Source organism: Brassica oleracea, chromosome C9 (assembly GCF_000695525.1).
Source record: "Brassica oleracea var. oleracea cultivar TO1000 chromosome C9, BOL, whole genome shotgun sequence".
In the NCBI taxonomy this organism is placed as follows: domain Eukaryota; kingdom Viridiplantae; phylum Streptophyta; class Magnoliopsida; order Brassicales; family Brassicaceae; genus Brassica; species Brassica oleracea.
In genome coordinates, this window is record NC_027756.1 from 2,612,443 (window position 1) to 2,630,937 (window position 18,495).

The window sequence follows — 18,495 nt, forward strand, 5'->3', positions numbered from 1 at the left end:
TCACTTGTACGGTATCGCGAATCACTTCCCGATAGGTTATCCATCATTTCACTACTCCAGCCCAAACACGCTTAACTCTGGAGTTCTAAACGGATGTATGATGAAAAAGGTAAGTCAACTTTGATAACATAGGCGCCAAATCAATTTTCTTAAACCTTTTCAATATATCACAACTTGGGATGTTAGTTGTTCACCACTGGTTTGCACTCATTTAACTCGGCCTCGGTCATTCCACAGATCAATCTCTACTTACTTCTCGGCTAAAGTAGTCATCACCACTGTTGGACCCAATTTGGTCAAAACGTTAATGGGCCGAGATCAAAGTTATGGGCCTTAAGGAACCGAAGCCCTTAGCAAGCAATCGAGCTCGAAGCGAAGGAGTCGAGGTTCCAGAGATCGCGGAGCAATTACGGAGATCACGAAGTCGACTTACTATAAAGAAAGGAGAAGAGACCTGAAGAACCACACGTTGAAAACCCTAGAGAGAGTTACACACTAACATCAACCTTGTTTCCTCTCGATCTTAGACCCTTTTCTTTACGGTTCTCGTTTGTATCACTCGATATAGTTCAACTCATTGTATTCGATCTTATTCATCAATAAAGTTCATTTTCACCTAATGAAAACTGTTTAACATCGTTGTGTTCTGAAGATATCGTTGCCTACATCATTTGTCTTCCTTAGATCAAATTCCGATCACTATCAAATACTTAGCGTAGATTTTAGGTTCTACGACCACCATTACTATCCGTTAAGCAATGTGTAGTGCGCTAGTAATTTACTATCATTTTACTGCAAATGGAAAAATTCACAGCATTAATCACACGTTGTCAAAAAGTTATAAATTCTCAATAAGAAGAAAATTATAATGGGCCTGATTTGAGTCCAAATATGAGATGTTTTTCCCAGGCGGGGGTGGTTTACCTCAATCCTCGTAGCCTTTTAAGAAATTCCTAATTCCATTTTTTCTTTTAACTAAAAAACCTGCAAGCTACTTTTTTTTTTTTCATTGTCAACAACAGTTAGCTACTTTACCACAACGCAAGATTATCCCTAAACCGTTTTTTTTTGGGTTTCTTATTATTTTTTTTTCTTGATTTTAAAAAAAAAAATTTAAAAAGTATCCAACCGCGGACCGTCACGTGTCAGTGGAACCCGCAAACAGTACCAGAAACAGCAAAACTTCGATCTTTCTTTGGCTATTTCTGTGACCGATTTTATCTTTTTGGTGGGGCCACCATCGTTACTTTTCTTAGAATCTTCACCCTAGAAACCGCGATGTTGATGCTCTAAGAATATCAGTTAGTACGCAATATTTAATGCAATTTTTTTTCTTGAAGCAAAAGTTTAAAATGCGATTTTTACCTCTTTTTTTGTAACTTAAGCTTTCGTGCGATTTTTACTTTAGTGCACTTGCTCACAAATGTTATGGAAAATATAACTCTTCTTTAAAATTTATAATTTGAATCCCTAGTCATATATATCCACGATGATTCTTTGGTCTAAAACATCTTTCTCTTTAGGCAAAAAAAAAACATATTTTTCTTCGATGGTTCACTAGTTATAATATTTTGTTTTTATCGCTAATAGCTGATATTTTAAAAGAGAAATTTTCTAGAATAGGCTTTTTAGTTTATTTTCATAAAAATAATATTCAATGAATAAAATGACCAAAATAAGTTTTATTAAAAAATAAAAATACATTCCGTTGATTGCTCATTTTAAAAACAATTTATATTTTTCAGATTTGATGGGTTGTCTTGATAGAACGATAGTAATAGAATTAGATCATCTCCAATGTATTTTTCTATTTTTTCCTCTATAATAGAGGAACTCTATAATAGAGGTGAGTTTCTCTCCAATGTATTCCTCTATTTTTTCTTCTAAAAAGGAATATTCTTGAAAGATTCTTTTTTATTTTACATTTTACACCTCTAACTTGTAAATGTTGAAAATTAACCCATTCATTATACTTTTTGAAATTTTTTCATAATATTGCAAAAATATTTAAATTAAACATTTTATTACAAAAATACATTAGACAAAAAAAAATAAAACAAAGTACCATTATCTAACAATCATTATTACTAAATTTTTCTCATAAATGATCAATTAATGCATTACGAAGTGAGAAATGAGTTTCTTTATCTTTGATTTTTCTGAATCGACTTAGAAACTCTTGGAATTGGTTATCTTCATTATCTGGTATTTGGACTTCCGGAGGTGGAGCTTCTCTTCCAATTCCAATCGGTGCATCGAGATCACGCTCATCCTCAATAATCATATTATGTAAAATTATACATGTAGTCATTATATCATGTAGTACTTTTTTTTCCAAAAACGTACCGGTCCTTTCACAATCGCAAAACATGATTGTAAAACTCCGAATGCACGTTCTACATCTTTTCTACATGCTTATTGTTGTGCTGCAAAATATTTTTTCTTTGGACCTACTGGCTAATGAATAGTTTGTACTATGGTTGACCATTTCGGATATATACCATCGGCCAAGTAATAACCCATATTAATATGTTGTATTGATTAATATTTAAATAAAAAGTCTTTGACTTTTAAATAAAATAATAATTTTTTATTTTATTTTAATTATAATTGACTTTTAAATAAATAATATTTTTTTATTTTAATTATAACTATAGTTATAAAAATTAATAATTAGTACGTAACCAAAAAGGTGTGATTTTATATGTAAGAATTGTATTTCTTCATACATAAGTATTTTAGTTACAATCATAAAATGTTAGAGGACTATTTTGTAAATAAAAAAGTTTGCCTCTATTATAGAGGAAGGCTATTTTTTCCCCTAAATATAGAGGAAAAAATAGCAATCTCTATTTTAGGGGAAGAAATAGGGGTGGATTGGAGCTGATTTTACTCTATTATATCATTTAGAGGCAAATATAGGGAAGGGTTGGGGATGCTCTTAGGAGTCATTTACACTGGTAAAAGGCCATTCCGTTGATATACTAAATGTTTTAACTGCTTTTTCAATTTGAAAGGCTGCAATGAGCTGAGCATTTGCAATTGAATTATGCTGGTACGAAAACTTGCAGTAATTTTGACCTAACCCCACCTGTCCTCTGTCAAATAAAACTACTGATAAAACTAATTTAAAATAAAGACATTTATTACAAAGATAGAATTTTATAAGCTTTGAATCGTCAATGTTGGTCGCACACTGCACAGAGCACAGAGTTTCATAACAGAGGGGTAATGTTGCATGTGGCCCCTTCTTCCTAAAGCTCATTTTTATTCACTCTTTTGTCTCTAAAACTTTAACTTTCTTAAACATTTCGTTTTTCAAATTGGACAATTCCAATGAAGTCCATAAAATGTTTTCTGCACCACTAAATGAAAATTTTGGAGTATATGTTTTTTTCCAACACAAAACGGTAAATATTATAGAATCAATAAAATTGAGTGTAAAAGTCAGCTTTAGAGGCCATAATACTTGTTAATTTAATAACTCTTTTTTTTTTTTGTAAATGAAAGTAACGGTCATTCCTTTTTTCTGGTTTGTCAACCATGAACATAAAAATGTTTTTAACCCCATATAAAAACAAAGTCTAAAGCTAACAAAGCTAAAAAGGGATAAAACATTTGAAAGATAAAAAAGTAAAAACAGAGTACAGAACACACTGCATAAAAGGAAATAAGAAAAGAAAAACAGTTTTTCAAAAAAAAAAGAGCACTTCTTAAAAAAAAAAAACAGTATAGTTTTGTTTTTTTTTTTTTTGGGCAAACAGTATAGTTTTGTTTAAAATGTAAAAGAAAAGAAGAAGAAGAGTAGCTAACTTATTTTTTCACTGACCCTAGAGAATTTAAAAATCTACTCTCTTTTCTTCTCTTTCTCCCTGTGCTTATTAGACACACGCAGTCCCTCTACTCTACCTCCTACAAGTATAGACTTTAAGCGTCGAGACAAGTAAGAAACCCATCTGGCCATTTAATAGACCCAATCTCTCTCTTGCTCGACATTACTTAAAGCAAACATCTAACATCATCAAACTTATTAGCCACAACAGACATGGACTACGTAAGTTCCTTTCCCTTTCTTATTCTTCTTCTTTTATGTACAAAGGTTAACCGTTTTTTCTTCCACCAGGAATACTGTGGAGGAGAGTACTGCAGGAGGGGAGACGCGCCTGCGTTTGGAAGCGGGAACTGGAACGACGCCGTTCCATTCACTCAGTGCTTCGAGACAGCAACCACTCAGCAACCTGCTATTCTCCACTACGCTCCTTACACTCAAGATCGCGATCTTTACCTGGAAGATGATCTCTACGACAACCACCACCACCACCACCTTGTCTCTCCCGCCGTGATCGTCCTACCTCGACGCAGGGTACTTCTTTCATTACTTCCCACATATAATTAACAACGCCGCGAACTAATATGTTCCCGTGAAATGTGTTTTTTTTTTGTTTCAGTCTAGGGTGGGCCAGGAACCAAAGAGAGATACCTCCAAGGAGGAACACAACTTCAAGAACGAGGCGACGAGGTGTCCAACACCGGTGGAGAAGCGGAGGATGGCGGCACCGAAGCCAGTTGACGAAGACTTGTACAAGGTGTCCCCTCAACTCCTCTCCGCCAAATCAACAAAGGTGTTTTTCTCAGTTCATTACTTGTTTCATCTTAAATCCTCTTTAATTAATATAGGTTTTAAAGATTGATTTTGAAAATGTTATAACTCGAAAATGCAGAAGAGAGGAGGTGGGCTTGGGTGCATTTCAAGGTGTTTTTTGCCAACAAGCGTGAGAGATTGAGTCAGACAACACTTTATTTTCCTTTTTTGTTGGTTATAATAGTATTAGAAAACGTATGCTCGTGAAGTTATGTATGTATTTTTAAATCATGCGTGGTTTAAGCTAATGTAGTAGTAGCTTTGGGAAAAGCTAGCCATATTGTATTATGTATATTAGTTAATTAAGACTTATTTTGCAACCTCTTTATGTTTTTGAAAGTAGTGTCTACTACATTTGCAAGAGCATAATTAACGGGAGTTTTTAGAATGAGGTTGTTAACGGAATATAAAAAACTATTTTTTAACTTTTAATTAAAAAAATTAAGAATCCCATTAAACATACTCTAATGTGTTAAAGGATTTGGTGAGATTAATTTACGGATGGGAAAGAAAAGGAGTTAAAGGCCAAGGAGGGAGGGGACTGTTGAATAGTAGCTTAGCTTCACTCGGATAGTTTTGACTTATGGCAGAGCTACTACCTTTTTCCTTTATGTGATTTGAAAAAGAGTGGACTAATTAATAGTTACTGAAAACCAGATAATGGATCTAAATGATCGGCAGGACAATGATAGTTATGGAATTTAGTAGTATATTTATGATAGATTCTTAGTAATATTTATGGAATTCAGGCAGATAATTTTCAGTAAATCCACTTAATCATATTTGGAGACATTTAATTTTAAATTTGAAGTGATAATTAAAACTTCTGGTACATATTAATTAACTAGCGGGTACTTAAAAAGAATATAAAACTATTTTTTGACACTTATGTTTTCTATCAAACCCATATACTATGAATTGCTTGAAAATAAACTTGGTATCTACCCTAAGCTAATATGGTATCCTTTCGTTCTTTTTGTTTTTCCACTGGACACTTTTAGTACCAACGTTGTCTAAACCTCCTCGATTTCTTTTTCACTTTCACTGTGGTATACTGAATTTCTGATGGTACATATTTTGGATATCTATTGATAGACGACCTTGTAGAGATATGCTAACAATACCAAATTTTCATTCCTTTTCCTTGTAGGAAACCTTTTTCTATCTAAAAATCATTCCTTTTCCTTCGCATTTTTTTTTCAAACTTTTTTCCTTTGCATTTCTCTCCTGATTTCTCAATAACTTATATATACACTGTACTATGCCTTTCATAAAAGCAGCCCCGTTATGATTAGGTAACCAAATGTTTTTGGTTTTGTTTTGGACAGAATAATTAACCAGTAAACCAGATGTCATACAACGTTTAAGTCTCACATAGATGTTAGGCTTCACTCTAAAGGAACTACGACAGCCGTCTCTTTCTTCTTACGTTACAAATATAAAAATCCAGGTTTCAAAAAAATAAAACTTTGAAATTCCTTGTGAAATTTTCTCATCTTTTTACTATCTTTCAGAAAACAAAAGAAAATTACGCGTTCAAATAAAGAGAAAAGTAGTTGAATTATGATTATCAGATGTTGTTTAAAGCTTTAGAAATAGACCCACACTAGGGAAAAAGAAGGCGTTAAAATGTTGCACTCTAAAACTAAAAGTCTAAAGCACGTTTAAAGACATCATGCCACTAGCTTTTGATTAAATTAGCTTATACTTTTCTACTTCGGGGATAGGATAGGACATCATGCCACTGTTAAAATTGTATATGCCTATCAATGCTTTGTACGCATGATAGGAATGTAACACCTGTAACTTTGTAAGTTTGTAACTTAATTGTTTACATGCGAAGGAAAAAACAAAAGGAAAAAAACCCTAATTTTATTGTGGAAAGTACATAGCTCACATATGTGTTCATTGAAATCAAACTTTTTCTTGTGTTGGCCATATACTTATGGCCCTAACCCTTAAGGAGATAGCCTAATGGAGGAAACAGTACCAACACTTGTATTGGGTTTAACCAAACCATCAAGAGATTCAAGACGGAAATAAAACGGATAAAACTCGTACCGGACATAGCAACTATTATACAAAACACGACATCCCTTCTTGTTATGGCAAGCCGTCATGAAACTCCCGACCGCAGCTGCAAAGCACTGATCGCAATCTAATGGGCTCAAGTCCCTAGTGCAATGAACCAAACCGTTAAGTGTCACAACCGGTGTTAGCTTTGTCTTACCTTTACCTAAACCTCGACTCTCACGCAACGCTGCCTCTGACCTAATTCTATCAAAGAGTTCCCCAATTTTCATCATCAAACGTTTTGGGGTCAGTTTCAGTTACGTTAGGTACGTTGTAGTGTATAAGACCAGCACCAGTGTCGAGCTTCCCTATGAAGTTCTTTTGGCTGTAACGTAAAAAGCAGAAGTCGTATAAGATTCTCGAGTTAGATTGGTTTGGACATACTTCATGGATAAGCCTATTATATAGTAGCCAAGTACTTGTGATCAATCAAAGTAGTATACATATACGGACTTGGCCAACTTGTGAGCTCACTAGACATTGTTATATTATTACTTTTTAGTGACAAAATCTTAATAGCTGGAAGATTCCAAGATGGCATCACCATCACGTGTGTGGCTCAATATGAATGGAGCATAAAATGTTGAGTATGGATATTAATCTGATTGCTTCTTGTGTCAGTCAAACGTCAATGTTAAAGCAATATCGACTACTTCTCTCTTTATTTCATTTTACATTTATAAAGAACTCTTTAGAGTATGATTATTAGTGGTTCTTAACGGAATATAAGAACCCGTCTCTTAAATTTTAACTAAAAAAGTTAAGAACCGTCTCTTAAACTCTTATTTAAAAGCCGATTCTTAATTTTTTTAGTTAAAAGTTAAGAGTCAGCTTATTATATTCTGCTAAAAACTCTACTTTAAGAACCTTCCAATAATCATGATGTTACATCCTCCGGTGAAAAGCTTCTAATTTGGTCCATAAGCACCCAAATAAAGCAAAGAAACACCCAATTTTATCCATCGATCTACTGAAAACTTCATATAATATATAGATATTAGAAGTTGGGTATTAATAAACCAAACAGTTGCATCTATACATAAGACATCTCATGTCAAAGACTCACACATGCATGCATATATTAAAAAACAACAATACTAAGGCTTAATTTTCATATAACAGGCTTATAGGAGGCCGAGGAGTATGGAATTATTGGCCTCAAGAGGGTTCAGAGGAATCACATTGATACCCAACATCATCATGGGTTGTATACTTTTATTAGATACATTCATAAATCACTACCATAATATATGTTTACAACATTCAAATGTATTCCCTAGGTTTTAAAAAAATTATTCTGAAAAAGTAGTTTCAAAAAGATTTACTTTTTAAAAAACTTTAATGTACTATTATTAGTTAATAATAATAAATTGTAAGCAATGAAAAACTAATTCTAATTATTAAAAAAATTATTGTTCTAAAATTTTGAAAAAATAAAATCAAAGATGAAAAAATAAAAATAAAATTTTATATTGTATAATATAAGAAAATACTTTTCGAAAATCTAAAATTGAAAATATCATAAACAACAATAATAGAGATTTCAAAGTTTTTAGAAACATGAAAAAGTGATATTATTTCTACAAACACGCAGAAATTATAATCTATGCTTAAATGAAAATATGAATTGTTAATGTAAAAGCCATATTATGGGATTATATTTATATCTGAGTTGCCTAATGTAAAAGCCATATTATGGGATTATATTTATATCCGAGTTGCCTAATGAACAACACGAGAAGACAGAGAGTCATCACATCACATGGATGGTTGTGGATAAAACAAAAACACCACCATCCTCTCAATCTTCATCCTCGCTGTTTGCTATCAGAGAATCGTTTTGTTCAGTTCAATGGAAGCTAGAAGGCTCGCGATCCTCTGTTCCCATCTCAACCCATCTTCTCCGTACCCGACACGTGGCTCCATTCTCGGGGCTTCCGATTGTACCTCAGGTTCATCAGAAGACGAGAAGGTTGAATCATCCAATCTCCAAAACGACTGCGTTTTCTGCAAGATTGTCCGTGGCGAGTCTCCATGTATAAAGGTCTAAACTTTATCTTCCTGTTTCTTAAAACATAACAGAACATAAACTAACTAATCTCTTTTTTTTTTTTGAAGCAGTTGTACGAGGATGACATGTGCTTGTGCATTTTGGATACGAGCCCACTTATTCATGGGTAATCAAAATCTCATTCTCTCTTAATGTGCTGTCATTCTATGTAGTAAGAGTGTAAGACCAGTGTTCAAAAAATGGGTTTACGCAGTCTATAAATAAAATAATAATTCCGTATAAAGCATTAAGACTATGCTTAAACCCTCCAATACTTAGTGCGGTTTGGTTTTTGAATCTTTGGTTAGTGGATTGGATTGTGAACATGGTTTGCCTTTGTTGTTGTTCTTGAATTCTAGAAGCTATCAACTTTTTAATCTGGGCATTTTCAGGCACTCTCTTATCATTCCAAAGTTACATTATCCAACCTTTGAGCAAACTCCTCCCTCAGTAAGTTCCTCGTCCTACCTTGTGTGAAAGTTTTTTTATTGTATTGAGAAGTATGTATTACGCGCATAAGATTTTGATTAATAGGTCTCCTCCAAGGAGTATGCAGGTAGTTGCTGCCATGTGTTCCAAAGTGCCTCTCATCAGTAATGCCATTGTTAAAGCTACAGATAGTGGTATGTTTCTGTATATTCTCAAAAAACATCAGCATTACTGCTGGTAGATTCATCACTGAACCAAGATTTCTAATTCTCATCAGATTCATTTAACTTGCTGGTTAACAACGGAGCAGCAGCTGGGCAAGTGATATTTCACGTATGCACATATTGATTTTTTTTATGTTTCTCTTAATCCCCCTGAGGAGGGATAGTTTCTGTTAACAGTTCTCTTTCTTTATGCATTTTCTCAGACGCACATTCACATAATCCCACGTAAGAAACGCGACTGTTTATGGGCTTCTGAGGTACGAAACAAGATCACAACATTACATTTTGAAAGGTTTATGAAAGTTGTATGTTGTATGATTTGGTGGTTATTCTTTTTATAACAGAGCTTGCGGAGACAGCCACTGCAACTGGACAAGGAAGCATCTCAACTGGCGTCGCGTGTTCGAGAACAGTTGTGCAGAGTTCCTGAAGAACAGTTCGTTCAGCCCTCATCATAAGTCCCTTTTCAAGAGACCCATTGTTGTAAACACTGTGCTAATCCAGGACTATATTCTGTATAGTTCATATTCAGAGTTAAAGCCCATCTAAACATAAGAGAAGAACCATCCAAAAGTAACCTCTGACACTATCTTATTTACAGAAAAAAAAGTAGGAAACTTCCTGCACTAACCAAAGCACATGATTTTTAATCATGATGGGATGTGGTATCATTTGATGTTCGAGGAAAAAAAAATAAAATAAAAGGATGTGGTGGTTTCAGGAGAGAAGGGAGACAAGGGAAACAAACTCATGAGTGACCCTGCCCTTTGACCTTGTGTTGATAACGAAATGCTCTGGGTATTTCCTCAGCAGCATCAGCAGTCCGTACCATGCTTTACCCTTTGCTTCTGGAACTGCCCAGTTCTCAGGTGTTAGGTATCTCCTCACACGACTGTGATGCCATATGTTCCCGTAATTCTCCAGTATCTGTCATAGATATATAGACACAGTTATGATGCCTCATCACCACAATGGGAGATTCTAAACTTTATGACCACAAGAAAGGTTCAGTTATATAGCAAAATGTAGGAACAGAGTATATGTTTGCCAAGTTTATTAAATGTATAGAAACATTCGTCCGAACATCAAAATCCAAAAGAAGAGATGGTATTGAACTAACCACGGAATGAAGCTTCTCCATAGCCATATACTCTCCTGGACCGCATGAGTCAGAAAGCACATTGGCAACAGATGACACAACATCTTTTTCCTCAAGCTGCAAAACTTGCTGATCATCAGCTTCCCTATCCGCCCTTGTTCTTCCCTCTCCCTTCCTCTCTGCAAACATTAAGTTGATACAGTCTCCCAAATAAATAAAAAAGAATGATCTTAACTCAGGTCGGAATCAATGGCCCCACTACTAATCCAAATATAAAGAGAAAAGCCACAAATTAAGTAAAATTCAAACGCCTGGAACTATATATCATGGTTCAAAGTAAGTTTGTATCAAAAGATGAAACTTTTCTTAGAGTAAGCGATCTAACCCAACAATAAACCAAAACAAGAACCATACACCTATTCTTAAGTGGTGACTGATCATATACTCAAACAACAATCTAATCAAAATAAGCAATGTTGGGTTCAAATGATCCACACCAAGGTTCTAAAAACCAGGGCTTGTCTCTTGGTGGTGACTAACTCGAGGGCAAAAGTCCAATACGGTGAAGCTACCAGGGTTTGAGTCCCGGCCACTTGGGAATTAACATTTCGGCATCGCCAGAGATAAGGGACCGACACGTGGTAACACGTGACATAGTCTAGACCACTTATGTGAGCCATTAATACCTCTGTATAATTAAAAAAAAAAAAAAAATCGGCATAGCCGCCTATGAAACTTAAACAAAACGATTTTTCTAGACTAATTTCTTTTTAAATTGTTTTAGATGTTCAAAAAATCGGTCCAGACGCTCCGCCTAATCAATAATCCCATATAGAACGATCTAAAGCTTAGCAGTGTTTCGAACATTGATCCACACTAATGACCAACTCAATAGCTCCAAAACTCTTTCAAGTATAGAACTACAGAGCAATGCTCAAAACCTATTAATCATTACAAGCAAGTGATCAAGCTAAAAGATTAGTTATACCAACAGAAGCAGGTGCAGACCCTCCATACCCCTCTCTCCTTGAGTTCTTCCCACTCCTCCTCACATTATCATCATCATCATCCTCTTCAAAGTAGTCTCTTCCCCTCCCGCCTCTCTTTCCTGAACCAGAACCAGGATACTGATTATAAGGCCCAACAGGCCCAGAAACAACGTGCCTAGGCCCACCTAGGATATTCCTCACAGGAAGCAGAAAGTAAAACTCCTTATCTCCGATCTGAAGCAAGTCCTGCGAATCCAGCTTAACGGCCGGGTTCCCCGGGAGGTGGAGAACGCCTTCGACGAGGCACCCGTTCTTCCCCAGCACCTCGAGCGCGAACCTGCGGCGCGTGAAGTCGTAGAAGATCCGCGCGTGGTTTCGGGAGATGTTCATCCCGCCGCCGAGGGAAGAGAGGTCGACGTCGACGGTGGATTTCTTGGAGTTGCGGCCGAGGACGATTGAGTACGTCTGCATGTAGTACTCGAAGTCTTCGCCCTGGAGCTTCGCGAATCCAACCTCCACGTCGCTGCTCTCGATGGATGTCGCCATGAGGAGGAAGTTTCGTTTTCGAATTGGCTTTGAAATTGAAATTGAATTGAATTGAATTGATCGTGGTTTCGGGAGAGGGAGGAGGTGTGTGTGTTTGGGTGAGAGGATTAGCTTATCCCAGGTTTGGATAGAAAGGACCGGGTTTGATTTTCCCAATCCGGTTCGGTTCACGGATCAAAGTTGCGAGATGGGCGGATTATAGGATAACCAAAAATTGATTTATTAGTGGCAATTTCAGTGTGAGATAAAATAAGTCAATATTAAGAATCTACCAATTTCTCTCTAGAACGGTTGAAGACTGTAACAAATAGGTAATGGTATTTCAATACTACCCCTATGTATAAGCCACGTTTCTAGTAAAATACCAATATGTGATATGATTTTTAAAGTGATAGCCACATGTTCATTTTTAAATCTGTGACTACGTAGAATTTAAACCACGCGATTGTGGTTGGTGTTTGCGCTTTTCACTAGACAAAATCTAGAAGATTTGTTGAAAAATAACAAAATTATACACTCTGTTAGTAATATCATTCTTAGCTGTTAACTAATATTGTAAAATATTTATATTATACAATTAATAGAGTTACTGATCTACTGAAAGGAATGGTAAAGGCATCAGTTATAGCTTTGGGCTACAAAAAAAGTATTACATATTGATCTTGTAGCTATACTAGCTAAAATCATTAGTATATATGATGGGAAAGTAACGGTGGATAAGAGTAGGTAGTAAACTATATTATCGGATAATTCAAATATTAGAAGCTACCATCGGTAGGGAGGATATCACATTTCTTAGTTGTTAATTAAGTAACATATATCAGTGTTAGCGTTTAACTAATAGTGTATATGATAATTTGAATCATTAGTATATATGATGGGAAAGTAATGGTGGACAAGAGTAGGTAGTAAACTATATTATCCGATAATTCAAATATTAGAGGCTACCATCTGTAGGGAGGATATCACATTTCTTAGTTGTTAATTACGTAACATATATCAGTGTTAGCGTTTAACTAGCCAAAATCATTAGTATATATGATGGGAAAAAGTAATGGTGGACAAGAGTAGGTAGTAAACTATATTATCGGATAATTCAAATATTAGAGGCTACCATCGGTAGGGAGGATATCACATCTCTTAGTTGTTAATTAAGTAACATATATCAGTGTTAGCGTTTAACTAATAGTGTATATGATAATTTGAATCATTAGTAGTTATTCTTAGGTGTTAACCAATATTGTGATATGTTTATATTGATAAAGACATCGGATATGGCTTTAGGCTACGGAGAATATTACATATTAATTGTAGAATTATTGGCTAAAATCAGTAGTATTTATGATGGGAAAATGTATAGATGTTTTGAGTAATGGTAAACAATAGTAGGTAGTAAACTATGTTTACGATAATTCAAAAATTAGAGGTTACTGATGGTATGTATATCCTGTTCTTAATTGTTAGTTAGGAAATTTGTATGTTAATTTAGCAACATCTGTAGCAACATTACTAGCCAATTTTCTATTACCATTTGAAACAATATCCTCATTAGGGGATGAAAAAATATTTCTAATTTATATTCTTATTTATATATATATATATGCTTATGTTTTTTTTTTCTTTTTCTTTTATATATGCTTATGTTGTTATTGGCAATGATTATCCTTACTTGATGAATGAAAAAATGAATACTTATTTGAGATGAGAACTAATGAGGGGATGAAAAAATATTTCTAATTTATATTTATATATATATATATATGCTTATGTTTTTTTTCTTTTATATATGCTTATGTTGTTATTGGCAATGATTATCCTCATTAGGGGATGAAAAAATATTTCTAATTTATATTTATATTTATATATATATATATGCTTATGTTTTTTTTTTCTTTTTCTTTTATATATGCTTATGTTGTTATTGGCAATGATTATCCTTACTTTATGAATGGAAAAATGAATACTTATTTGAGATGAACCATCAGTAAGACAAATACATTCCTTAATATCATTTGTAGTAATCAGTAGGTAGTATATCATTTACAAAACACAGATAACAGCAATATTGGGTAATAAAATAGAAAAATGATAATCAGAAAAGTAGCGGCTAAGAACACCAATAGGTATGCTTGAAATCATTAAAATCATTTGGAGTATATATCATTCTTAGTTGTTAAATAATAGTTTACTAGATTCTGACCCGCCCTTTGAGTATATGAGAGGGCGGGTATATGTTTTATCTTATATTTTTTAGAAATTTATTTTTTATATTTGTATACATTTTAATCTCTTTTCTAATAAAAACATCTCACATTTTCTGTATTTTTAATTTTTACCACTATTTGAACGTAGTTAAAGATTTGTTTTGTTGCTGTAATTTTGATCTATTATACCGTGTCATGTACATACCAATATAGGATGTATACGGGGGATAACTAATAACATAATCATCTATAGATTCTGACCAACTCTTTTGTATATTTTTTTTTTACATTTTTTTAGAAATTTAATTTTTATTTTTTCTTTGTAATCATATTTGTGTATTTTATTGTAATTATATTTGTGTAAAATATTTTTTTTAAATGATTAGTAAGAGGTTATGATAATTGTATTGAATTTATGATGTTGCAAACTATACACTTGTGCCATAACCATTTCGCACATTAATTTTGTACTTTATTCTTAAATAGTTATTTTTTTTAAAGAAAGAAAGTATAGTTACAATTTTGTTTAGTAATCAAATAGCAATTAAATAGATAAAATTATATTTTTTTCATCAAATTTTCATGATTTGATTTCATATATAATGATAATAACATTTACACATAATATTACACATAGTAATTTTTCATGCAATTAAAAATGAGTTTTGTAAATTTTGACTCAATGTAAATAAAAACCATGTCACCTATGTAACCATGAAACAAAAGAAACCACTTATATAAGTTATCAAAGCGGTGGTTACAAAATAATCTAGTGGATTCCAATCATTATGAAATTAAAATGGTGGTTACAAATTTGTTGGACTAAACATATATCAATATGTCATAATCATGATTTAATAGAATACATGATATATTTGGATTTTAATATTTTACATAATTTAAATGAGTACATGTATTGAAACTGAACCCGTAATGATCCAAACCGAATCCGAACTAAATTTTATAAATATTCAAATAGAGTTTTAATCTCTCATAAAAAAAAAACAATATCTGAATAGTCGGAATCAAACCCGAACTCTTACCCTTACAGTGTTAATTCTTTTAAACCTATACCATACACTTAACATCGAACAGTGATATAAGAAATAACAACGACTTACAAAATCTTGTCATAAAAAGAAATGTATTTTTGATTGTATGTCGTAACTCTAACTTGTCATAAAATTGTTTAAATTATATTTTCATGTGAAATGAGAAATTAATAATTTAAATTTTAAAAGTTTACTATAAGTTTAAACATGGTTTTTTCTTTTATTTTTAATATTGATATAATTATAATCAATATTATTAAAACAAAATCATCATTATTTTTTGCCCTTACAAACCCTTGGCATATTACCTTTTTTGCCAATGAACTTACTTTTAAATATATTTATCTAATTATATAATTGTAACTACTTTTGTAAGCTAAATACATATCGAATAACCTCCACTTTAACTCTACAATAATCGGGACCACTTCTTTTTCACAATAATTAAAAACTGTCAAGAACATTATTCTATAGCGGACATTTGAGTACTCAACTAACACCAATTACATCATAATTATAAGGTTCAGTTTCATTTATCCACTGGACCAAACTATTATCAAATTGGACATGTTCCAATTTAATAGTATTGACTAGATATTGACAAGGGCGAGTATATTTTTTGTTTTTGAAATTTTTGCCTAGTATAATTTATATGTTTGTGTGTTTGTATAATCATATTTTTGTATAATATGAATTTAATAGAATAGATAATTTTTGTAAGTATATTAAATAAATCAAGTTTCATATGCATTTGTGTATTTCCTTGTATCATATATGTATTTTTTTGTAATCGTGTTTTTATCTGTAATTATATTTGCGTAATGTTTTATAAAATATAATTAGTAAAGTATTTTGATAATTTTATTGAATTTATTTATTTTATTAATATGGTAGTTTATTTCTAAACAATTATTTTTTTAAAATATAACAAAGTATGACGCAAATACTTTGTATAACAATTATAATTACATCATTATTACACATAATACTACACATAATAATTTGTATAGCAATTAAAAATGAGTTATGTAAATCAAAGTCCATGGCCCAATTTTAGTGGGTTTCATAAATTAAATGTTCATGGCCCAAATTCTTTTATCCCGACAAAACCTTGTGAGCTTCTGCTGTCTTAATCACGTTTATATTTTGTCGGTGGATGATGAATAAAAAAGTAAAGCTCATTCGGTTTTTGGAAAGCCGTAGAAGACTATGGAAGAAATCTGAGTGACTATGTTCAATTGAAACCAGAGAAGTTTAAATCGGCTTTGCTCCTGTCAAGATCTCAGGTAATCTTTTGGTGTGATTAATCTATGTTCTTCTGTAAAAGTTTAATTCGGGATAGGGATTTTGTTTTTAAAAAATCTCACAATTGATCTGATCCTTTACATCCATAGTAGAAAAAGACATAGTTTATGTTCGTATCGGGTTAAACGTATGAACCGTAAAGATAATTTTTCCCTAAGTAGATTAACCATAAAGATCGATTAGTAGAATGGCAACATGTTTAACTAATCACTTGACTGCAAAATATTACCGTCTTAGAAACTTTGATTCCTTTAATTCATCTATTTTCCAAGTGTAGTTAGTAACTTAATTATTTGTCCTTGAATGACGGAAACTAAGAAAAGGCAGCTGGTTGTTTCAGATATCGTTCTCATTGGAGAAATTGGAGGCAATGTTAGTAGGCAATTTAAAGTCCAGAAAATATATTAGTAGGCAAATTTAAATGGTGGTAAAGTTATTTAAATTAGATTTTAAATGGTCCTGATTAGTAGAAAACAACTTGTAAAAACGGAAGTTACATATAAATAGAGGTTCCCTACATATTCGCTTATTAATATAAATGATGTTTAATTTTTAATTAATTAAGATCTGCTGATGCAGTTATAAGATTTTTGGCCCCTGATTTTTAGGCGTCTAGCGGTGTACATGTACTGGTTACTTTCGAAAATTAAAACTACTTACACGATATCATGTGGTGGTTGGCATTGCAGTTATTATATAAAAAAATAAAGGTAGATGAAATAATTGTTGGACTCTACTTTTATTAATGGGTCACAATTCTGTTTTAATAGAATAGATACGAAATTGGAATCATTATTGGTGATTTCTCCGAATGATATAAAAGCTAAAACCTATGAATATGTTTGGTGTACTGGTTACGAAAAGTTAAACAATGGCTATGTATGCGTTATAAAAATGGTGAAATGCAATCACCAAAATAGGTTGTGGTAAGGGTTACAAAAACATTTAACTGCAATTTATATATTTAGTTAGTAATACAGCAGTATTTATGCTGAAAACAATGTACAGTAAGTATATGTAGTTGGGAATACATTAGTAAAATAGAGGCAAAAAACGAAGAAAACAAAATTAACAAGATCAGTTAGCATCTTAAGAAAATAAATAAATAGAATAGATATCCAATAAAACATTGTGATGACTGTGTAAGAGAAGGTGCTCCAGAAGCCGTTGTGGAGGAGGACGAACACCAACCAGTAAGCTCTGTATTTTTCCAAGAAGCTTTTAAATTTCTACAAGATTTAGAATATATGGGAGAAAGATCCACAAAATGTAAGAAAATGGAAAGGGATAGGAAAGGGTGTTTACCTTTGAAGAAGGTTTATCAAAAGCTATGGCGGCTTTGCAGTGTACTCAAACTCTCAGCTTTGCGGTGGAGAGAAGGTGTCGGTGATGATGATGAAACCCAAAGATGGAGAAGAAAAAGAGAATAGATTGATCTCTATGTATACAACCATCGTCATATATTTATGTTTTTGATGCAAATGTGGATTTGTCTCACAACGTTTACGGATTTCAATTTAATTTGTAAAAGTGATTTTTAGTTTTCTCTTTTTCCAACAAATACGAAGATATAGGGGTATTATTGGATTATGTAGAGGGCATTCGCCTAATTTTGACTAAAACGATGTATATAAAACCTAATTTCTCTTAAAATCATAAGTTTAGTTTTAAAATATATCTTTTTCTTCAAAAATTAATTTACAAATAGTTTAGATCTAGCCGTAAAGATACATGGATCAAAAACCTCTAAACATTAAAAATGGTTTAAGAATGGAACTTTTCAACTCTATATCTTCTGCTACCATTACACTCTAGTTCCAGATCACGATATTCTAACAAACTCCATGTCTAGCTCCCACTATTTGCCTCATACTGACACCAC

The 18,495-nt window shown here is 32.8% G+C and overlaps 3 protein-coding genes and 1 pseudogene across 7 annotated transcripts; 2 read left to right on the forward strand and 2 right to left on the reverse strand.

Moving 5' to 3' along the window:
* Positions 1-3,830: 3,830 nt before the first annotated feature.
* On the forward strand, positions 3,831-4,938 carry LOC106316963. Its single transcript, XM_013754829.1, has 4 exons — positions 3,831-4,054; positions 4,124-4,363; positions 4,449-4,622; positions 4,722-4,938. The coding sequence occupies exons 1-4, from the start codon at positions 4,046-4,048 to the stop codon at positions 4,782-4,784; spliced, it is 486 nt and encodes a 161-aa protein (XP_013610283.1). The 5' UTR covers positions 3,831-4,045; the 3' UTR covers positions 4,785-4,938.
* Positions 4,939-6,600: 1,662 nt separating this feature from the next.
* LOC106314102 lies at positions 6,601-7,196 on the reverse strand (annotated as a pseudogene).
* Positions 7,197-8,426: 1,230 nt separating this feature from the next.
* LOC106319535 (uncharacterized HIT-like protein MT1300) lies at positions 8,427-10,007 on the forward strand. Of its 5 annotated transcripts, none has more exons than XM_013757892.1 (7): positions 8,427-8,759; positions 8,837-8,892; positions 9,125-9,215; positions 9,322-9,388; positions 9,472-9,527; positions 9,622-9,675; positions 9,763-10,007. In XM_013757892.1, the coding sequence occupies exons 1-7, from the start codon at positions 8,568-8,570 to the stop codon at positions 9,874-9,876; spliced, it is 630 nt and encodes a 209-aa protein (XP_013613346.1). In that variant the 5' UTR covers positions 8,427-8,567; the 3' UTR covers positions 9,877-10,007. The 5 variants fall into 5 exon arrangements, with proteins under 5 accessions (XP_013613346.1, XP_013613350.1, XP_013613347.1 ...); XM_013757896.1 differs by having other exon boundaries at positions 9,508-9,527; XM_013757893.1 differs by having other exon boundaries at positions 9,128-9,215.
* Positions 9,991-12,282, reverse strand: LOC106319534 (FHA domain-containing protein FHA2-like). The gene is made up of 3 exons (XM_013757891.1): positions 11,506-12,282; positions 10,539-10,696; positions 9,991-10,345 (listed from the first exon to the last, which is right to left on the reverse strand). The coding sequence occupies exons 1-3, from the start codon at positions 12,050-12,052 to the stop codon at positions 10,136-10,138; spliced, it is 915 nt and encodes a 304-aa protein (XP_013613345.1). The 5' UTR covers positions 12,053-12,282; the 3' UTR covers positions 9,991-10,135.
* Positions 12,283-18,495: the final 6,213 nt, after the last annotated feature.

What these genes read in the sequence shown, in the direction of transcription:
- LOC106316963 (XM_013754829.1), top strand. An exon ending in TCGTCCTACCTCGACGCAGG is followed by an intron (nt 4,364 to 4,448) that starts GTACTTCTTTCA and finishes TTTTTGTTTCAG; the next exon opens with TCTAGGGTGGGCCAGGAACC. An exon ending in TCTCCGCCAAATCAACAAAG is followed by an intron (nt 4,623 to 4,721) that starts GTGTTTTTCTCA and finishes TCGAAAATGCAG; the next exon opens with AAGAGAGGAGGTGGGCTTGG.
- LOC106319535 (XM_013757892.1), top strand. Translation starts at nt 8,568, where the DNA reads ATGGAAGCTAGAAGGCTCGCGATCCTCTGTTCCCATCTCAACCCATCT. An exon ending in GCGAGTCTCCATGTATAAAG is followed by an intron (nt 8,760 to 8,836) that starts GTCTAAACTTTA and finishes TTTTTGAAGCAG; the next exon opens with TTGTACGAGGATGACATGTG. An exon ending in TTGAGCAAACTCCTCCCTCA is followed by an intron (nt 9,216 to 9,321) that starts GTAAGTTCCTCG and finishes AGGAGTATGCAG; the next exon opens with GTAGTTGCTGCCATGTGTTC.
- LOC106319534 (XM_013757891.1), bottom strand. Translation starts at nt 12,052, where the DNA reads ATGGCGACATCCATCGAGAGCAGCGACGTGGAGGTTGGATTCGCGAAG. An exon ending in GTCTGCACCTGCTTCTGTTG is followed by an intron (nt 10,697 to 11,505) that starts GTATAACTAATC and finishes TAATGTTTGCAG; the next exon opens with AGAGGAAGGGAGAGGGAAGA. An exon ending in TGGAGAAGCTTCATTCCGTG is followed by an intron (nt 10,346 to 10,538) that starts GTTAGTTCAATA and finishes TATCTATGACAG; the next exon opens with ATACTGGAGAATTACGGGAA.